General features: G+C 40.2%; 1 protein-coding gene across 5 annotated transcripts in view; it reads right to left on the bottom strand.

The window, feature by feature from the left end:
• tanc1b (tetratricopeptide repeat, ankyrin repeat and coiled-coil containing 1b) overlaps positions 1 to 22605 on the bottom strand; it is a 142835-nt gene that overhangs the window by 89992 nt on the left and 30238 nt on the right. For 3 of the 5 annotated variants that reach the window (XM_084954705.1, XM_084954707.1, XM_084954706.1), the window contains exons 3-4: positions 19194 to 19400; positions 7224 to 7328 (exon numbers count right to left, since the gene is read on the bottom strand). In XM_084954705.1, the coding sequence (XP_084810831.1) occupies positions 7224 to 7328; positions 19194 to 19400 (312 nt within the window). Of the gene's footprint in view, positions 1 to 7223; positions 7329 to 7458; positions 8326 to 19193; positions 19401 to 22605 lie in introns of those variants that run through there. The other 2 variants (XM_084954710.1, XM_084954708.1) reach the window with 2 other exon arrangements.

Raw genomic sequence — 22605 nt, 5'->3', positions numbered from 1 at the left:
AAGAAAATAAAAAGCTATTAGGAGAGTCCAAGTTCTAACTTTTCTATCAAGGCTATAGAGTGCCTAGATGTAAAATAGTTGGTGAGACGGAATAAAACTGGCTGTAATATAGCAAATATCCTGTAATTTCACACGGGCTCTAATATCACATCCACAAATGATGACTGTAGTCAGTCAGGAACATTACTCTCAAGACTGTTATTAACTCTTCTCGCCTTGATTAACCTAGTTTATTAATTGGTACCACCTAGATGGACCTCATCTAAGTTTATGATTTTATGTACGAAAGGGGAGCCACACTAGCTCTCTAGTCATATGACAGCTGACATTTTTGTCAGTTACACGTTAGGGGAAATAGTTTTATTTATCTAATGGAAGGCAGATAATAAGTAAAATGGCTAGCCGAAGAAAACCCTCCCTGTTCTAGGTAAAGCATCAGATTTGTCCTTTACCTTTTACGCTACCCTGGAGTTATGGAAAACCAGGGATGTAGCTGGAACCACTTTGTTATTCCGGTAACTGTACAGCAAATGGAGGCAAAAACAAAACAACATCGTTATCTGCTGCCGGAGGAAGTTTATGAGCAGGTGTGAAATAGCAGCTGTGTGGTTCCCTGATAGAAGAATGAAGACTGAAGGAGGAGGAGGAGAAGCAGAGGAATTTGGGGGGGGTCAGTAGAACAGACTGAATCTGCGGAGCTGCCTTAGCTCACTCGCTGCCAAGAAAACAATCCAGCCGGTGCTCATTAGCAGCTGGAGTTTCATTACCACAACAGTGGAGCCCGTTTAATGAACCCTCAATGAGAACACGCATCCTGCTTCCCCATTTGAGTTCAGGAGTACAAGGTGACGTGCCCCCCTGAAGCAGGTTGAGCGGTCTTATTGCACATTCCAGAGTTAGAATCTGCCGCAGGCGCAGATGGAGCGTCCAGCGAGACATTACATGAGGTCAAGACTATAGATAACAGCGTATCTGGGGCGGGAGACGGCATAGAGGTAGTAATCATAGTGTGACTGGCATCTCAGCTGGACACCATACGCCAGCTGTTATTAATGTTGCTGCAATGGCAGATACAGATGCCATTTCATTAACTATTAGACCAACAGAGCCGAAGCTTCCTCACGTGGCGATTCGGCCCCTTGGGCCAAAGAGATTGTGCTGTAAAGATCCTGCAGAGATGAGCAGACCACCCTAATCAAGCTTTACGATTTAGTGCAGGAAAAATAAAAACTAAAAATACGGTGAAAAGGTGATTTTAATCAAAAAGCTAAAGAGTGAATGAACAATTAACATGATTGGCTACAGAAAGGTGCAGAACCATCACTTTGTGCCAGCCAAAACAAAAATCACATCGCATTAATTTCTGCTGCCTCAAAGTTACTATTCTCCTGAAGAGCAAATTATGAACAAAGACAGGCTGAATATCATTATGAACTGGGAACAATTGGCCATGATTATACAATTTCACGAGCGTATTCATAATTGATTAAATTTAGCCACTGCATAAGCTGGGATTTGCTGGTTTAGTAATAATAGAGTGCAAAGAGCACCACAAAGGGTGACACAGCCTCCAGAAAGTGTTAACAAATGAGTAACACACACAGTGCAGATGAAATGAGACTAAGATTACTACTGTTTTATTTTAAAATGGAGCAAGCTTAATATTATAGCCAGATGGTTTAGGAGGTGCAAATTCACATAATTCTTAGCCAAATAAGTCTGACCATTGTTTTAACACTGACAAGATAATAAATACATGAACAAACAGGTGTTAAGTGTTCGGACACTGGTCTTACTGGAGCTGTAAAATGAGGGATTTGAAGAGAGACATAATTGTAGGAGAGGACAGGACCTGTGGTTCAGTCTTGACTGACGGAGACAGAGACGGGACTCCGAGAGCACAGCTGAAACAATTCTGTCGACCAGACTGTTGGCTGCCTGTTGCAAACACACTCAAGCATGCAAACACACACACATACATAAACAAAGACAAAGGCAACTGCGGACACTCGGGCAAAATAAAAATACCCTCTGCAGTTACACGCAGGCACAGGAAACATAACCCTTTCTCAAAGACAGTGCCATGCGAGATGACTCCCGAGTAGGTCAAAAGCATGTTTCCTTTCTTAGCCTGCAGCCCATTCTGCTCAGCCACAATGCGGAGCATGAAAAATGACAACGCTTTGAGCCCGACCCAAAAGACGAACAAGTGAAGTAACCATGCAACACAGGGACAAAACTCACGCTGCATTAAAAACTGTCAAAAGAAAATTACATTCAACTTTTTTGAAAATCAGCCTCAGCTGCACTAAAGACTTGTCTCCGTCTACAGATGTGGACGTGGTTCTGGACACTCAGGACAGGCGTCCTTCAGTAAAAGCCCCTCTTCAGAGCTCCCACTTTATTTGTGCCGTAAATGACACACAGTCTTCATCCTGCAAAACTCTGAATGGATTTTCTGACTCAGATTCTTCCGGCAGTGTCTCAACAATGTGATGCTGACCTTGTTATTAAAGCAGCGAAGTTGTCTCATCCTGCTTCAACAGTTTACTCTGTCTGAAGTAGAGGACAACACAAGCTGAAAGATGCTCTGTTTAAAAAAAAATAAAGCAATAGTGGGTATGTCCTTGTCACATGTGACCCATGGTGCATATGCATGATTCTGTCCACATGGGAGAAAGTATTCAAAAGACTGTAAGGTGGGCCTCACTCTGCTGCATCTGGGCTATCAGAATTAGCCACCATTAGTGCCTGATTATGCACGATTAGTTGATGAGCTGTTATATTCTTATAATTTCTCAGCTATAACATTTTTTAACCTGCCAACTACGGCTGCGAGAAGAACCCGATCGAAAGTTTCTTCTTTCCTATCAGCTGATTGTCTGCAGTATTTACTGAAGAATTGTGCGCAGAACAAATAAAGGGAAGTAAGTAAGTAGATGTCTGACCTTAAAAACGGACTGGTTATTTCTTCAGCTGCCTGAAAGCTGAGTCAATATTTGAAAAACATGTATACATATAGGGCTGCCACAAACGATTATTTTGATAGTCGACTAGTCACCGATTAATTTTGCGATTAGTCGACTAATCAGATCATCATCCATTGGACATAAAACTGCAGCTTATTGCACCAGCAGCATCTGCTCTTATATAACTATCATTAGCTTACAGCTTTAAGTGTTTAAGGTGCTAACTAAAAATAAAGACAAGATGATAGTTTATTAAATTTTAATGAAATTTGCAGATTGTTTCGGTGAAGTTTAATAAACTCCTTGCTATCTAAAATATAACAGGACACCGGAGTAAATTCTGGAGCATCTCACACTTCTGATAATCAGCTGTCTGCCTGACGTGTATTCAGCTGTGTAAAAACTATAACTTTGATCTCAGCCAAACCGATTTACTCAGGAACAAATAAAATACTAAAAAAAGCCAAATAATAACATTTTTAAGTTATCTAAGTGACTTATATATGTTTAACCTGAGTAGCGAAAGACGGAGGTGGGTTTGAAGCCGGGAGTCCGGTGTTCTCACGGCTCTAGTGAGCCTTGCCCCGGCTAGCTATCGAGCTAGTGGGTAACAGACATCTCTGAAAACGTAGGAGCACTTTTGAAAATATGTGGTGTCTTGATAAACTGAGCAGATATTTGAGGTTTACACAGATACATTCTCGCCTGAAAATATGTTAAACGTTTATTTTGTGACCCAGAAAGAATAATAAGAGTAACATTAAAACTAACTAGCTGCCGCCATTGTTGGAAACTGAGCTGGGCTGCGCTATGAATTCTGGGACAGAGCTACTTCTTCTTCTTCGGGGTTTAACGGCAGCTGGCATCCTTGTACATGCAGTGCTGCCATCTTCTGTTTCAGTCCGTTATTACACTCTTAAATCCTACTACTTATTCCTGCGTCTTTTGTGATCTTACAAAGCTTCAAACGATGCGTCGACTATTAAATTAGTCGTCGACGATTTTGATAGTCGACGTAATCGTGACTAGTCGACTAATCGTGGCAGCCCTATATACATATTAAAAAAAAAAAAAAAGAGAGAGAAATGCCTTAAATGCCTGTGAGCTTTTATACCAACAGTTGTATGTGGTGCAATAAAAAGAAACTACATACGACTGGGCAGTGTCCTAGAAGCAGTCATTTCTAATTTGTCAGAAACTGACCAGATCTCTATCACTGGGAGCAGACCCAAAAAATAACATAATGCAAAATTCAGTTAAATTATCAGATAGTTGTAACTCATTTCTTGCAGTAAAATGATTCTATACATGTATATCTACTAGCAAAAAGATAGTTTGGAGGCCTGCACATGTGCATCTGCCACATGCATGAGATAACAGCTTCAGTACAGAAAGCCCTATCACAGTTTTTCATCTGTTATTGCATCACAGATGTTTTTTTTAATGGTTAAAATGTGAATTTTTGTCATTAATATGCATTTCAATCAAATTAAAATCAAAACCGGGTCCTAAAAAACAACAAACTCTTGAAAGTCTTCAAACCATTATTCAGTACTTGTATTGAGTATATTATCTGTGCTGCAGAAAACAACTAAATTTTTTTTAATGTTAATGGGCTTATTCCCTAAGTGTCAAATGCTTACCAGGGTGTATATAATATACAGACAATTTAAAAAAAAATAAGGCTTTAAAAAGTTCAGCATATTTCTGATTCATTTTAAGACAGCAGAGCAATATCAGTTTTACAACTACGCAAATGAATCCCATCTCTCTTTCTTTTTGCCACAGACATATTTTTTTAAATACTACTTTATTCTAAATTGTTAGAGGACAAAGTGAGCGGTCCCTTAGCATTTGAGTTAGACTTGAACCATACAGCACAAGCAGAGAACTGCAGGTTTAAAGCCAATAAACAAAATGTCCAACTTCCCTATCTAATCCTAGCATTATGCTATAGTTTCACTCCACAAGCATCACATCCACTTCTGAGAGAACTCTATTACGAGATATTACAAACAGATTAAAGCTCAGCATCTGGAATGAGGGGCAACCTCTGGAGCTGAAAAGCTGTGGAAGAGAAACAAAGTGTAGTTCCTCCAGCACTGCTTCAAATGAGAGTCAATTCCTATAGACCCCATTTCTTTACACCAAAACAGTTTTGTCCTCTGTGGATGACTTTGATAAGTTCAAGAACTGCAAGAACACATCCATCTTTAAGACTGTTTATGGTTTGGAAGCATCAAAAGGTTCATCTCGTCTCATTGATGTGCCGAAAGGATGTACTTTGAGTCTCTGGTGCCCGCTTCTGGCATTCATACCTTCCTCAGCTCTTCTTGCCCCTGCCACTAACAGGAACACCCAGTCTAATCTGATGCTGCCACCTTCATGCTTAACCACACGGAAGGTATTTGTCTGCTGATGAACAGTGCCCGATGGGGTGTTGATTGTGGATTATGTTCAGCAGGCAGTGCTCAGAGTTCTCCGTAACGATTTCAGTGTCTGTTTTGTCAGACAGGAGAATCTTTCTCCTCGTGCTCTCAGAGTCTTTTAAATGCCATTTGACAAGCTCCAAATAGGCTGTCATGCCTTTGCTCAAAGTGCAGCTGCTCTACAATAAAGGCCTGATTGATGAACTGCGGCTAAGATGGTCATCCTTTCCCCCCTCGATCTCTGCAGAGGACTGCTGAAGCTCTGTGGGTTTTGCCAAATGACCTGAAGAAGACCCTTCACGCTCAGTGTCCAAGACTTGTGGGAGAGCCCGTTCAAGGAAGCACCCAGATGGCGCCAAACTTCATCCTTTTTAAAACATATTGAGATTCACTGTGCTCCTGGAAACATGCAGATCTCTGGAAGCAGTTTTCTCACAGTGGTTCTTGCATGAAGTGAAGTGTGGGGTGTTCATATACACATGTGCATCTTTAAGCTGTGGCCAGGAAATCTACAGCCAAGATCTAAACACACTTATGAATAACTGAAGAAAAAAGGAAGGACATGACCATAATTTTGACAATCACAACAAAGGGCCTTAATGCTTTTATGAAAAATTGATTTTACTGTTTAATTTTTAGCAAGTTTTCACTTTCTCTCTCTCTTTTTTAAGTTACTAAATGGTTATTAAGAGGAAAAAGGCCAACTTCCACATCTACAACATAAAGTGTGCTAAAATAAATGTCATATTATTCTCCCATGAAACTGAAGACGAGTCCATACTAAACACACAAGTCCTTTCTGTGATCTGAAGTAGTTTAACATCACCTCCCCTTGAGCATTTTTTTTTTCACTGCATCATTAAGCAATGAAGAGGAAGGAGGGTAAGATTAGATAAGGAGGCGTGGGGAATAGTGGAAAGGTGTTGAGAAAAGTAATAGGGTGTTGATTTTGGAACGGCATTTGCATTTGTGCTCAAAAACATTGGTTTAGGACTTATCCAGTAATATATTTCTGCTCAGTCACACAAGCAAGGACTCTCTTTTGTAATTAGTAAATAAAAGTAACGGTACGGAAACTGACGAGGTCATATTTATTTACTGTCTGCTATCTGCTGGTAGCCTACTCTGAGCTCTATGTTAGTTAGACACACCCTCGTGCCTTAGTATGCGACAGTCAGCTGTGCTGAGTTACTAAATTCTATGTACGTTATGTGAGCCATGCATAACAATAGAGCTTTGTGCATTGCCTTTTGCTAAAGATTACACATCTTACATCTCCACTTAAGCCTATGGGAGGAATTTGAGCCCAGTCTTCTCTACTGGAAATCTAAACCAAGCTCTTAGGGGAACATTACCCCTAAACACAAACACAACACCCAACAAAAGTAAGAATAGGCAGTAATAACGCTGAAAGCACATCTCACAAACATGTGGAAGCACAAGAATTTTCATGTATAGTTCGTGAGAAATGAAAGCCCCTGTCCCCATTATACCCCGAAATCCGCAAATCCAGCACTTTGCTCAGACAATATGTCCCCACAAACTGGAAAACTGACTCCTCTGTAATCTAAACACACAGTTTAGAATAAACACGGCACTACCGAGTGTTTGCACGGGGCTCACATGTACTGTGTACTTAAACTGAGTCATCAGTAACTGATGCTACCCTTAAATAACAAAGCCCTGCTCTTAAAAGCCACTGACAACAATGAGGACCCCAGGCAACGACATGCATAATTTTCTCTTACGGCAGTTTTTAAGTGCACTTTTCCCCTCAACCCCAGCAAAAACAGCCATTTAGAAAATTTGCAAAAGTAAAACTCACCATTGTGGGACGACTCCTTGTTATCGGTCGCTTTCCTCCGAGCTGACACGATGGCATCAGAAGGCACGCGAGGACTCTCTACATATTTGGGCTTCCTAACTGGACCTGCCAGCACGAACAGAAGATACAGGGAGAATGAGAGAGTGAGAGAGCGCATGCATCTGACAGAGAGAGAGAGAGAGAGAGGGAAAGAAATGCAAAAGAGACCGAGGGAAAACAGAGAGAGAGTTCTCACAGGATTAATATGTTCCAGATGGCACTGGAGATGAGAGGTAGTGGTGTCTTAGTTGGACAGGCTTAGCTGCACTCCGTAGCTTACATAAAACTCACTCACACACTCTCAGACAGCTCCCTGCGTTGATAGCAGCTCTGGTCTGTCTGACAACTCAGAATGCTGTCTGCATTGCTGGAGACTCTCGGTAAAAAAGCGGATAGCTGGCTCTGGGAATGTAAACTACAGCAGGAAACCACAACAATTAGCCTCTAAGTGAACTAAAGATCCTTGCTCAAGCGCACACGTGCATTGTTGGAAATGCAAGAGAAGAAATTGCCAAACAGACAAAGCATCCCCCCCCATTATTTTATCTGAAAGTGTGTCCTTCTATTGTGGCAACAATAGTTGCATCTTTTGGCTAGATTGACCGCAAAGGGTCCAACTCTGATGATGTATCTGGGACAATGGTACAGCCCTTAGAGGAACGTCATTGTGAGCACAAGGCGATGACTTTGGCTAGTTGCGCTGTTCCCTGCACTCACACCATGACAGTACTCCGACCCCATTTCCCATAAAAGGTAGGACAATGTGTGAAATGCAAATAACTAAATTATTAGAATATTTAATGTAACAATTTTAAATGTTGTACACCACTGGCATACCCATCCTCATAGTTGCGCAGCTGCTTGTGCAACATTTATACTTTTGCACACAAAAAATAAAGATATCCAGTAAAAGCTGCCGTTTAACCAGCCCTGCTGAGAATAAACATGCTGTTTGGTGGATCAGCACTGCAGCAAAGGCCTACTGATCTTTCCTAAAAGTGCCAATTCACTTGTTTAAACACATTTTTAAGTTCTCTACTTGGAACTCACATTTTACCGAGTCTTAAGAGCAGATCAAAAATGTAACCACAAAAAAATAAAAATCTGAAAACAGGATGTGACTGTGTTATTTAGATCTGTAAATCCATAAAACAGCATGCCCCCACTCTTTGCAACTACTTTGGCCTTGACCTCCTGCAAGTAAAACCTCCTCCCTCCCCTCCTCCTCCTCCAGGCTCTTATCAGATAACTGTATGTGTAACCCCAGTCATAATATAGAGAACAGACAGGAGATCAGAGACTGCGATTTCCACATTACCACGTTCAGTCACTCCCAACCCCAAGCAATTCCTGTGAATCAAATGGAGCAATTTATAAAACTGCTTCTGCTTGATGCACAGTGCCATCTATGGATATGCAACTTGAAATGCATAGAGGAAAAATGGTGGCTTTTGATACCTCGCATGAGCTTCTGTATGTGCAATCTGGGTGTTCTCGTCTGTCACTAGAAGTGACTAGAAGAACTCAAAGTAAAAGCCCAAAGCCAAATGGAGCGTCCATTCAGAGAAGCTGAGCAGAAGCTGTCCCATGTAGCAAAGAAACTGTTTTAAAGGTGATGATGATTTTTCTTTTAAAAGCACTATAATCTAAGGATTGGCATTCAAACGCAATGGGATGTTACAGATTTGTGCAGACAGACGGGTTAAAGCCTGAAGGGACTGGGTTAGTGAAGCATTTACAAAAGCGATCAAAGTCAGCCTGTTATTTGGGAGACACAGCCAAAGAGTATCCTGAAAACCTCCATTCATCTGCAGATGGTCAGGCACAACCTATTACCCGGGAGTCACATGGCTCCAATTAAAACGGGACTACAGGGACAGAGAGCGTTGTATGCGAGACACACACTTAGTTCAGGTAAATAACTTGGATGAAAAGTGAACTGGCTAATATGTTCCACTGACTGTATTTCATATAAAACAACAAGGGGCATAGTTTGAGTAATCTAAACCATATGCTCAAGTTCAGATTCAGTTTACACAAACTGCCAAGAGGAGCACAGGATCCACACGAGAAATGACAAACATGTGGCTGCCCATCATGGATAATTTTAGGCCACATCTAAGGGCTGATAATGCAGAGAAATGGCAAAAGGTCTTCCGGCATGACTCAGATGTCTGAGCATCAGACAAGGCACAGAAGAATTTCCTCTCGGTTCAAAATCTCATCTCAAGATTTAACAGGTTTCCATTAACGCTCCGCACTGATGAAGAAGCAATTGCCATTTATAACAGGCGTGAGAAGGTCACAGAAATTGAGCCCTTTGATATATGACCTCATGAAGGACAACAAGAGAAAGGCAAAAATGAGTTGCAGTCTTACTTGCATCAATTTCAAAGGGTATATGATTAATCACAAATGTAAATTTATTCATTGTAAAAAGAAACGGACAGGAAATCATAACAAGGGAGGATGTGATTTTTTCCAGGGAGCGATATCGCCGAGCTATCAACTACGCTATATCTCCACATCACATCTCAGAGCTAGACACAACAACACCTCATGAACCCTGGACAAAAGGAAGCCATCTCATTCCGATGCCCTCGGAAAACAGCAGGGAAAACCAGCAGACTGGTGCAAAAGGAGGCTGCAACTAAGGGAGAGAAAAAAGAAACTGGAGTGGTGTGGAAAGTAGCATGTGGCCAACAGCACCCAAATATAACTATGTATAAAACAGAAGCAGGATGACAACATTTGACCTTCATTTCTTTCAAATCTTGTTAAAAGTGCTTTTTCTTTTTATCTCGGTTGATTATTATGGCATTCCTGCTTAAAACCATAATAGTCCTACACATTACAAAAAGAAATAAATAAATCTGATCCATTAAGATATGGACTACACAAGACCTCTGAGGGTACCTGGTAATATCTCACACCAATACTTTCTTTGACTCCATGAAGTTACAGGTGATTCAGTCTACAACCAGTGAACAAAGCTCTTAACAACAAGAACCTCCACAACAGGTTCATCTGCACAATAAGTGAGTTCATCTCACAATAATGAGCTGGAGCATATTCACGAGACACATACTTCTATTAACTGTTTTTAAAACTGTGTATCCAAGTACAAAGTACGTGGTTATTAAGGTATTTGCATCTTACAAAAGCCTCATTTGATTAGAAGAAGAGAACGAGCTTGCCTGCGTCTCCTTTTGATGAATGTGAGCCCACGCACATGAACAGAGTCCTTTTTTAAACTTCTTTAAAACTAGCACAAAAACTAAGGAAATTTGTTTCTGGCCAATAAATGTTATACCGTTGGCCTTTTTATTTCCCCTTAATGGTGCCACATTTGTAAAGTAAATGACTTTGTGGGTTGAGCAGCAGAGTTGAGTTTGTGCTAATGAAAAACTTGCTAAATCTTCTCTGTCAATGGCAAACAGCTCATTCTGCTGTTGGTGCCATTTATTTGTTTGGATGATTGAAGTCTGAAAAAAATAATCTGAAGAATAAATTTAACAATTTATTCATTGAACAAATACGACCACACTGACCAAATTTCCCTACTTCAAGCTTATTTGTTGACTGGCAAACATGTTATGTCAGTTTAATTTGCTATATTAGATAAATTGCCAGGCCAGGTTTAGCTCACCCCTCAACAGGGGCGTAATTTCCAGGGGGGTTATGACCCCCCCCCCCCCCACCCAATAATCAGACCCAACCAATATAACCCCCGCAATAAAATTATGAATTATCTTGCATAAATAGGCTGTTGATTTGTTTACTCATTTCAGGTATTACGATATTTATTTATTTACACAGAGATCTTGTTCTGATCTGATTGTTCAGCACAAAGTTATGCCGATGCCTCTGAACAAATATAAATGAATGTTGTCTAAGGAGCTTGGAAAGAAAGGCGTTTGGGCGTTTCAACTCTCATCCAAGAAGCTTCTTCAGTTCGAACTGAAGAAGCTTCTTGGATGAGAGGTGAAACGTTTTCAAGCAACTTAAAGAAGACCAGACGCTTTTCTTTCCAAGCTCCTTAGACTATGATGACCTGGATGACTGAGAACCTTCACAGACATAAATGAATGTTAAACAAGCAGGGAAAAGTAAGTATACAGACTGCAGACTGTGAGTGCAGAGCACCCACTGGTTGGTATTCACTATCAGACACAGGAATCCATAACCAGCAAGCTATCAGTCAGCAGGCGCATGCACACATTTATACACATACCAGCCTGTCAAATACCTATCACCAACAACTTACAATGTCCAGTCAACACCACTGAAAGGGAGGATTGTTCATAGCTAGGAAGTGATCAAGAAGCTTTCCCAGCATTCTTTAAGATGGACTCTGACTTCTTCACATTTCAACTTATCAATGAGACAGTGTGTCTTCTTTGTGCAGTCGAGGAGAATGAACTCAGTCCCACAACGTTCGTCTTTATGCTCCAAATGTGACGATGAGCTCAACTCAAAAGCGAAAACTAATATATGCTGGCAAGATGATGCTAGATGGTATTCTGAATTCTGCATGTTTACTCCATGTCTAATGCACCCAGTCTTTTATAATATAGTCTTTTTAATATTCGTACCAAAATCTCAACCAAAAAAGCTGATAGAGTATTAAAAGCATTTTGCTTTAGGAACTGAAATCACAAACTTGTGATTCCTTTTTCTTTTAGCAGTCAGAAATATTAGTCCTCTCTGGTTAATATGATTTTTGTATTGTACTACACAACTGCATGTTTAATCATCACCACTCTCAGATATCCTGTTTCACAAAGTGATTTTAAATATGCATTAACTGGAATTTATGCCTCTGTGCTAAATCTACACCACAAACTAGAGCCCAACTGATATACTGGCCGATATTAGTCGAATTTATGTCGGACTATGTCAAATTTTTAAATCGTTTTTTTTTTTTTTAAAGAATCGGTATTCATCTTAACAGCGTTGTAATCAGTTCATCAGTGCAGCATGCAACAACTGGTTGTTGTGCCATTTAGTGCCATCAGTTCTTCCTTTGCATGTCCATCTACTTTTATCTGTTAAGAGTGGATCGACTTGAACAGACACTCTACTGCCAACTAGTGTTCTGGAGCCATATCTGTAGTGGAACAGTGGCATAAAAGGCATAAATACTGGCAGAATAAAAGTGTCTGCCACTTGAGTAAAATAAGAAGAAGTATATATAGAAGTATAAATCACATGTTAGTCTCCACTGTGCATACATTTTCAACCATTACACAATCTATTATAACACACGATGACATCTTGCGCACATCTCAGCACTACTGAGCAGCAGAGGAAGCTATGACAGTTTATCCAGCACTGGTTTCTGGGGCAGTAGGTGAGTTGAGATTTCACTGCAGATGAAAGAAAGAGGGGACTGCATGTGATAAGAAGCTAAACCTGTGGTGTAGTCAAGTGCAGTCAGGTGGAGGACTGGATAGCGCTTCTCATAGGGTGCTCATCAGAAGAACATTTCAAAGGACCCCTGTAGCCTCACAAGGTCTTTTACAGCTCAGCTCTCGGAAAGGCATCAATATTCCCCCAGGGCTGTCTGGTAACTGTCAAAACCCCAGAGTTGACTTCAGGAGAGCTGACCTCAAAAGGGCTACAGCTGGCTTTGAAGAGAGTTTCTACCCTCTTGACAGAAGACTGATATATCAAACCTGTACTCGCCTTCATGTTTCCTTTAATATTATTTGTGTTAAGCTGAAAATAATGTGAAAACTGTTTCAAAATAATCCACAGCTGTATAACTGCAAACAACAGCCTTCTGTTAGACAAGGTGGTTTTAGCTAAACCAGAAACAACTTGAACAACTTGTTAATGACTGCTTCCTATCAATGAGGCTTTGCGAAAACGTGCAAATCTATGTAGACATCCTGAAGTGTTTTACAAAATTACCATTACCTAATGTCTGCGGTATTTGAGATCTTTCTGGAAAAGACGTTAAAGATAATCTTCAGAACATTTTTATGTGGCCTGTAGAGCTATTATCGCTTACAGCCAGAGCAAAAGTTATGGGACCAACCAAAACAGGAACAAAAAATACACACTGCACAATGACTCAAACGGTTAGCCACCACTCAGAGACAGCAGCCTGGATGCTGTTGATGCACAGCTACTGCCACAAAATAGAAATAAAGAGGAGATAAGCAACAACGAGGCCAAGGGATCAGACCACTAGCAATGAAGTCATCAGTTTACACAAACACACACCCACACACACACACACACGCAACATGGCGAGGTCTGGCAAGCCAAAAGCTACTGTTCCTCAGTAGAGAAAGAGAAAACAAAGGAGTCTAAGCAGGAACAGTATCAGCAAGGTGACCTTCGCACATGGATGTTAGAAAATAACGAGTCTCCAAGCTTTTCTAGGTAGAGAGATTATGCCAAATACATGTCATACTCTCTGGCGGTGATTTGCAGGCCTGCTCAGCTAATCAATAAATTAATCATCCCTTAAGCCCCCAAAAGGCAACGTTCCATCAGAACAGTTAACCTATTTTGATACACGCGAGAGCCTACCAGAGAACAATCCCCATGGGACCACAGTGCATATTTGGCAATTAAAATGATCCACTGCCCATAAAAGCAATACAATAATGCGAATAGCTGTTTTATGAGCCAGTGCAGGCTGACAAAGAGGTAAAGCACGGATCTACCTACAGGAAGGTCACACAGCTACTGCACGTACAACAAGAGGGTCCATATCAACTCAGCCTAAATCATTCCTCAGCCTCTCAGTGGAAATCATCGGGACTAAAATATTTCAGCAGCTATTTATGATTTTTCAAACACTTCCTGTGACCAACACTGAGATGCTGCAAGCTGCTGCATATGCAACAAGGGTGCAGGGTTTCCCCCGTAACTCAATCAGCAGCCCATTAGGCTTTTTAATCCAAAAATGGGACAATAACCTTCTATAGCCAGAGGAGGTCACTGTGGAGATACCCAGGAGAATGTCACGAGGTGGGGCACAAAGAATTTATAACTACTAAAACAAAAACAAACAAAAAACAAAATTGAACCCAATTTTCTATCTCAACCAGCATGTTAAAAAAATAAAAATAAAAAGCGCAAGAGGGATACAGGCAAGACAGGTACATTCAAAAGAGCGTAATCACCTCACGGGCCTGCGAGCGGCTCTTTAAACAGACAGTAAAGTCTAGGTGCTGTACAACACATGTCAGAGCGCTGTGTTTCATGGCTAAGCTCTGGGCTTAGCTGATCAAAGCCATGCCACTCAACGCCACCAGACTTTGCGGCTCAGGCATCCGTCACACTCCTAATTAACTCAATGTTTCTCTGTTGTCCCCTGTGAAGTTTTCATGAAAAGAACAACCACTTAGCCGGGGCCTTCCAAACTGCAGTAGATTATCCAATGTGTCAGGAAATGAAGGCCAGCCACAAAATGCTTTCTGAATCTGTGAAACCACTTCCCCTGCCCGTGCAGCGCTGATGTGCAGCACGGGAGGGAGACCAAACAGATGTGCGAAAAAATGCACTTGAGGATTTACTGCATGTATAAATGAATGCGGTGTACCTGAACTAGCTGACAGGAGTAGTTTCACACCATTAAAAAAAAAAAAAACATTTAAAAATGAATCAACTGCTTTTCTCCACTATTGGCAAGTTATTGTTTTGTAGAGAAATGTCTCTCAGAGGAAAGCAGAAGATCTTTGATGGAGCATATTAAGCAACTAACCCTTGCTATCAGACACCCCATGTACATATCAATAAAATTAGATATACTGGCCCTTTTCAGTCTTCTAATAGGTAACATCGCTGGATTAATCAATCAGTTAAATGGCAGCGTTGTGTATTCAGATATAGGTCATACATATGGGAAATATTCCTCGTGACCTCAATCAAACAATCCCACAGTGATAGAAAAAGGAAGAATAAATGGGGACATTTTGCATCAAGTCAACTATGTAAAGGGACCTAATATAACAGGTCGGGCTTTATTTTATTTAACATGGCACTTATATGTTGATAGCCATTTAAAGATCTTTTATGTAGTTATAGGAACATATCCTTATGCCCTTTTAGTAAATTGATCAGAAAACATGAAACTGCAATTTTTTAAAAGGGGAGATCAAATGTGTTGGCTCACCTGTCTGAAGCAATATTGTTTTCTATTACATCTAATCAATCTCGTCTCTACACACTGAATAATTCATGTTATATGAAATCACTACCGTTGTGCCACATGAATAAAAGCAACTCTCTCTGTTTAGAGAAGCTTCATGGATTGTTTCTATGAATATCTAGCTTCAAAACTAAGATTATAGCCATTACAAGCTGATCTATGACATGTGAACTATCAAAGTTTGTATATAATAAGCAGTTTATTCTGTAAGAGATGTTAAGCTGCAGGAAATATTACACACTACAAATGAAGTTCAACACAGTCAGGCTTTCTTTGCCTTTCTTTGTCAAGCTAGCTTGAAAAAACCTAAATCCCAGTCGGAGATAACAGGGATCACAACGGTGGTTAGCAACTTTTTCAGTTAAGCCAGGCTTTGTGTTCCAGTGCTTTGCACTCTCATATAAAAATAGGTGTTTCTCAGTAGGGCTGTTCATATAACGATATATATCGGATGACGATATAAAAACGTCTATCATTTCATTTTACGCTATCATTTGTTTCGTGGTGTCGCAAAATAAACTGTTTACGGCAATATTTTTTCATCGTTTTGATGGTCACTGTAGTGGCTATATTAATTTCTTAAAGTTCTCTCTTTCTCTTATATTTAATATAACCACACTACAGACGGACAAGCGCCTGTTTTTATGCGTTATGGTTAGCAACAACGACGGTAACACCATCGCGTGTCCGCTTGTTTATGTTCCACATAAACCTTTCACAATAAAGCTCAAGATCCTGTTGAGACTTTTCAAAATAAACTGAATCACGTGAAAGAGCAGATTATTTACGGATGAGAAGTAAAAAAGAGCCGCCAGGTGCTAAAAAATAAACCTTAGACTCAAACGTTAGAACAGGCTTTTCCTCGCAGCACGCTGTGTAATAAATACTCACAAAGAAAACGGCGGCTGTTACAACTTATGTCTAAAAATGTATCGTTTCATGCATCGGTTAAAACACTCAACTCCAGCTCAGTGTTGCCAACTTAGCGACTTTGTCGCTATATTTAGCGAGTTTTCAGACCCCTTAGCGACTTTTTTTCTAAAAGAAGTCGCTAAAAAAAGACGTGAAAGCGCGTATTGCTTTTACTCTCAACAAGCAGCGGGTGCTGTAACGCAGTCAGTTCTTCTTTTACTCTTATGCTGTTTTGTGGATCACAAGGTTTAAAACTACTTATAAACACAAACACAAAGTAACTCCACCAGAGTGCCTATTTCGGGTCACTTTTGCCGGTCCAAGCCCGGGTAAAGGAGCAGGGTTGGAATTGTGACATTAAAAAAAACAATAATTGCTAAAAGAAATTTAATTTGTAGTTCTAAATAAACTCTAAATGCATTTAGGACGTTTTTTACTCACTTTATGTCTCTTCCACGATGTTATTTCTCTCTCCAACAACATAGGTTACAATTAGATTAGCATGACCAATTATGCATATTAGGCGATGACGTCATTTGGCGACTTCTAGCGACTTTTAGGACAACCAATAGCGATTTTCCTTACTGAGGAGTTGGCAACACTGCTCCAGCTACATGACGCACAGCTGGAAACACTCCACGCAAGTCGAGCTGCCCGAGATTCACAGAATTTACAGAAAATGTTACATTTTTGTGATTTATATCGTTATCAGGACGATAGAATTCTTATATCGGGATATGAGATTTTGGTCAGATCGCACAGCTCTATTTCTCAGGTCATGTGACTCTTCCTCTGCACAAAACGATCCCTATGAGTGTCCCTTACTTAAATGAGAGAAGTTATAACTTGGTGATAAAAATATGTAAATAACACAAAAAATACAACAGTAAAAAGCAACAGTTTTACAGATAAGACAAAAGACTAATGCTATAGAAAATTGTTACTTTTGGGAGTATTAAAATAAGCATTTTGATCCAAGTGAACAATTTTATCACTGAGTGCTGCTGTTTTTTTCTAAGGTGACAGCTGTAAACTAGTAATCTCACTTTGCAGTACACCCCTCGCCTTCAAGAAACGTCTGTATATTGTGTATTGTATCTTGTAGTGAACTTGCAGGTCAAGCATACATTTCCAAAACACTGTTCCTTTGTTGTGAAGTGACTGATCTCCACATGTGTTTGCTGGATGAAAACATCCTCTGGCTCTGATTAAACAGGACCAGACGCTTGTAAACTTTATGTTTGTGTCAGAATTTACCAATAATTCATGCTTCGCTGTTACAAACATCTGCATACGGATTACTGTAACTCAGATGAACGCGTGCTAGTTTCAAGAGTGATCCGTACTAAATGAATATACACCTTGATGACTCAACAAAAAGGTAAATTCAGCATTATCGTCACAAAGCTGAGACCCTTCCTGCAGCGTGTTTAATAACTCTCGTCAATGGGTTTTCACAGTTATCTGCGAGGACAGTGGAGGAGAATCAACAGACCCTCCCCCAGCTCTCTCCTGCTGGTGGTCCTCCATAAAATCCTATCTTGTCCCTCCACTTTTTTCCTCCTTTTTCATGCCTCAGAGCACCCCAAGAGGGAATATGCTTTTAATGAGTGTCCCCTTTCCCTTGTCCCCTGGGCCATTTTCTCCTTCACAAACCCAGCCTCATAGCTCTCTTCATCCCCTCGTGCTCGTTCATTTCAAGCGCTCATTGCAAATCCTGAGTCATCCGAGGAAAATGAACACATTTAACTTGAGTGGCAGCTAAACAAACAAAACTCTACTTCGCAGGGAATTTGTGTTTTTTAAACAAGAAAGCACATTTGCAATTGTTTTCAGTTTCCACTGAACATCTGCATAATGCACTGCATCACAGTCTCAGGATTATTTCAGTCCTGGGATTTGGGAGAATTGCAGAAAATGTGCATAACAGTGAAAAATGCTACAGCAAACAGGATTTCCTAAGAAATGCAAAGAAATACGATGCGATCTTCAATCCTTAAAACTGCAGTTATTCAATTATTTTTTTCACAGAGACATTCACAACCTACAAACTTCCTATCCCGTCATCTTTACACTAAATAGATCAAAGCTGTAACCACTCTAAACAATGGCTTGATAGCCCACAGATGAGTGCCACATGCGAGTGGGGACCACAATGGCCACTTAAAGGATTTCTCTCCCTTTTGCAAAGTCTCCAAAATACAAAGACTCAGGTTAAAACAAGTTCCGCCACAATTAGGTATTCCTGGCTTTGAAGCTCTCCACAACTGCTGACAAAGATGCCCTCAACGCAATGGACAGAAGAAGCTTTGGAGGATTTAGATCAAATGTAAACACACACCTATTATCAGCCAGCAAAGTGTAAACACCCAGTGAAGTCGCAGGAGGCCTCCTCTTCGACACAAGGCGATCAAATACAAGGGTGAAGTGGAAAAAAACAACTCTCTGTAAACAGACTGCGCCCACAGAGTAACTGCTGGGATCCAGAGTGGTCCAGCTATCATTACTTTCGATACAGTGTGACTTAGTTTTCCAAGAGTGACAAAGCTCACAATTTCTATATTTTGAGATAAATATGCTAAAAGCTGTACTAGCACTCCTGGATGGCTGTCAGCAGTTATGCAAAGGAACCTGACGTGTGATCTATTTTAAGTGACTGGATGAGTTTTCAAAAAATAGAAAGACTAAAAATAACCAAAATCACTCAACTTGGGAACATTAAAGGTTACAACAGATCTGAAAAAATATTCATAATATGAAAAATGGCAAGCATCATGCAGTTAACTTTTAGGAAAGAGAATTAGACGGTAGAGGGGGAAAAGCAAGCACTGAATTTAATCAAGCAGTACCTGGTGATCGCTTGTTACTGCGCAAGGGCATCATGTAGGACTGCCGAGGCAGCAGAGGTGAGGAGGGGAGCGACATGGACACTCCCTTGGCAAGGCTTAACCTGAAAACTTCATCCTGTGCATTAGGGAGACCACTGCCAGGCCCCTGGGGCTGGGGGTTTCCCTCAGTCGGGAATCTTCTTTGGACACTATGGCTATGAACGTCACCTGTTGAGGAGAACCACAACCTTGTTACTGCGTTTACAAAGCACGACCACTTCTGCATGCCATGAAACAGAAAGAACGACTTGATCTAGGCAAAGTCTGATATTTTCAGAACCCTTTTCAATATTCGTCAAGCCTAATCAGCACAAATCTTAATCTTGAGTGGGATGGACCAGTGAAACTGCCCTTTTTGTCAGTGTAAAGAGGATTTGCTGCACATTTCACCCCTGATATACCTTCATATAAGAAAAAGCAGAGTACTTTCAATTGTACCTTTCAGTTTTTCTGCATGACAAAGACACACTGCTATAGTAAATGGAGGAAATCTGTCAGCACGATTAAACTGTAAAAATAAATGTGTAAAATTACCGCTGGCTTGTTGCCCAGACTGCCTGTAACTATTAAACAAAGATTTGGTTAATTAACAGAAAGTGCTCGGTTTTTGTTTTTGTTTTTAAACTTTGGTTTAGTACGCACGGCCATGGGGGACGTCTGTATCAATAAGAAAAGTTGAAAAAGAAATACAGTTAAAAAGCTCAAATTTATGCCCCGCCTCAAGTTTTTCAAAGGCAGGCACGACCGGACTCTTTGCTGAAACGATTCTGGCCCCTGAGCCTTATGTTTGACACTCCCAACATAGACCCATTGACTTTAGGCTTACCATATTTTCTTACTCTGCTAGTGTCTTTTGGATTTTTGTGTAGGAAAAGATCTGAAGCTTTGAGGGCTACTAAACAACCAATGTATTGCAATATGACTCTTAACGCCGACTATTAGCTGTGTTTACCAACTGGTTTGCTTCATCTTGTCTCACTAATTCACACTTTCTGAGCTTGGGTGGCTTTACTCAGAACCACAGGTTGCTGTGGTTGACCACATGTAGATGTAGTGGTTTTTGTTTTAAACTATACACATAATTAAATTAACGGTCATTAAACAAATCTGGCAAAACCTTGCTCTTAGATTTGAAAAAATGCTGAATCCACTGAATATTCAATATGTCTGAACTTTTGATCTTCTTAAATTCGTCTGATTAAACTATACTGCTTCAATATACCTCCGTTTTACTGCTAAAATATTAAACACCCTTATTTAATTTATTTTGGGCCAGTGAAAAGGTGTCTTGCCATTAGAAAGTACATGTCTCCTGGGTTTTAAAGACTCAACTTTGCAAAATTTTACAAGGACAGCTCAAAAAATGTATTTTTTATAGTTCTGGTTATCTTAGAATGGAAAAAAAAAAAACCCTTAGTGTAAACTTTAGATTAAAAAATAGACCTTGGGCTGACACAAAAGAAATCATGTACCAAAACATCTCTTTTACTACCTTCCTGACTCTGAATGCCAGAAATGAAAAACCTCAGAGGAAACCTTGGCAACCTTTCCTGCAGCAGAAAGCAGTTTGGTTCCCACAGGATGGCATTTTTGAATGTCAAAAAGACATACAGCTATCAGGTAAAAAAAAAAAAAAAAAAAAAAAAAAAAAAAAAGACATCCAAATCCTTCAGCTTTTGACAAGAAAAGCAAAAGTCTGGGCAATCATTGTACTGTTGTGCAACCTTGTTACACAGGCAAGTACCACAGGTTTGAATAGAAAAATGTTCTGGTCTCTCACTGATATTTTTTGAAATTAAAATATTGAACATGAATGAGGTTTCAAAGACTCAAATACTGTTAGAAATTACATCAAAGGAATGGAAATGCAATGCCAAAAAAACGCCTAAAACATGGTCATTAAAAGGCTTTCATGACCAATTCGGCTGTCAGCCTTTCACTAAATTTTACTGTCACTTGTAAACAGACCAATAACATGCTAATGGATATTTCATAACAACAACAAAAAACCCTCCCTTGGAACTCAAGGAAACCTGAAAGACACATGTAGCATGGATGGACAAGACTGAAGTGCACGTCCAAGCTTCCACAACCATCATGCAGTGTTCCTTCCCGATTTGAGATCTGCATCCAATCCAGCACCCTGGAATGTGCTTTACCCAGGAAGCTGAGCAGTGTAGCCCACCTTCAAGCCCTCTCTTTGACAACCACCACATGTGCTAATCAATAGGCACAGCCTCCAGCCTACAAGCAACACTTAAAGAGTCGTGTCAGCTGAGATATCCCAACAACCTGCAGAGGCTTCGGCATCTCAGGGCTAAAATAATTCACATTTTTTCCCTGGAACTGTAAAACTCAACTATCTCAGAGGCCTCTGGCAAGGATACAGAATGCACATAACATATCAAACAGTCCAAGAAAAATATACGTACAGTTACAGCCTTTCAGAAAATGTGCTGGTTAGAATCCTGATAATTTTCTCTCCACTGACAAACAACATCCCCAGTAATAGTAAGTTTTGCTGAACTTAGTTTTGCCCCAGTTTTCTCTTACAGTCAAGAAATTTCTGGGGTCCATTCAGGTCATAGTAAGGACTGAAGGAGAAATAGCTGTGAAAAAAATGACTGCAGAAATTTGGAGACATTAAGGAAAAGAGTGAAAACTGTTGGTTTTCAGTAAAAGGACATCACAGATAAGTCTCTCACAAGGTTGCTGGAACGACAAACAAGGATGTCTGGTAGAGGTGGGGGAAAAAAGTCAAAACAGACCTGGATGTCTGAAAAACAAGGTCATATAATATATATTTAAACCAGGGATCATGGGCCTGTTAGAATTTCTCACGACCCTGGTACAGATGAGAACATTACGTTAGTGGTGCAAACACTGTTGCGTGTCATTGACCACAGAGTAGAGATAATAGACAATTCACTAACTGTCTGTTGTTTGCAGGTATTTTAGGTATTTTGTGGGAAAAAGCTTGTGACTTCAAGAGTTTCATTTTCAGCTCTTTATCTGTACTGTTACCTTTTTCTCTCTGCAAGACTATAACACTGATGAATTCGGAGCTGGGAAAACAACAAGCCGTTATTATTTTTCATATGTTTATTCTGAAAACAAGTGTTGCGTCCCTGGTCTTGCTGAGATCCTTTCATTTTGCCACTCAGCTAATTACAGTGTGTTTGTTGCCCACCACCCAAACCAGCTATGTCAGCTGAGTGTCTCTGACCTAAGACTATAAAACGTTTAAAACTGGAAGCCGAATCTACTGATGTTGTTTTTAGGCAGACAGTTGTACTAAATCACACAAACAGGGGAATAAAGGCTAAAGAAAAGGACTATATTTCAAGCTGTGGTAACATAAGAAATGAAAAAC

Source organism: Perissodus microlepis, chromosome 16, assembly GCF_051167445.1.
Source record: "Perissodus microlepis isolate ML-2025 ecotype Zambia chromosome 16, ASM5116744v1, whole genome shotgun sequence".
In the NCBI taxonomy this organism is placed as follows: Eukaryota; Metazoa; Chordata; class Actinopteri; order Cichliformes; family Cichlidae; genus Perissodus; species Perissodus microlepis.
Note: the sequence above shows the minus strand (reverse complement) of the source record. Positions and strands in the feature narration are given on the sequence as shown.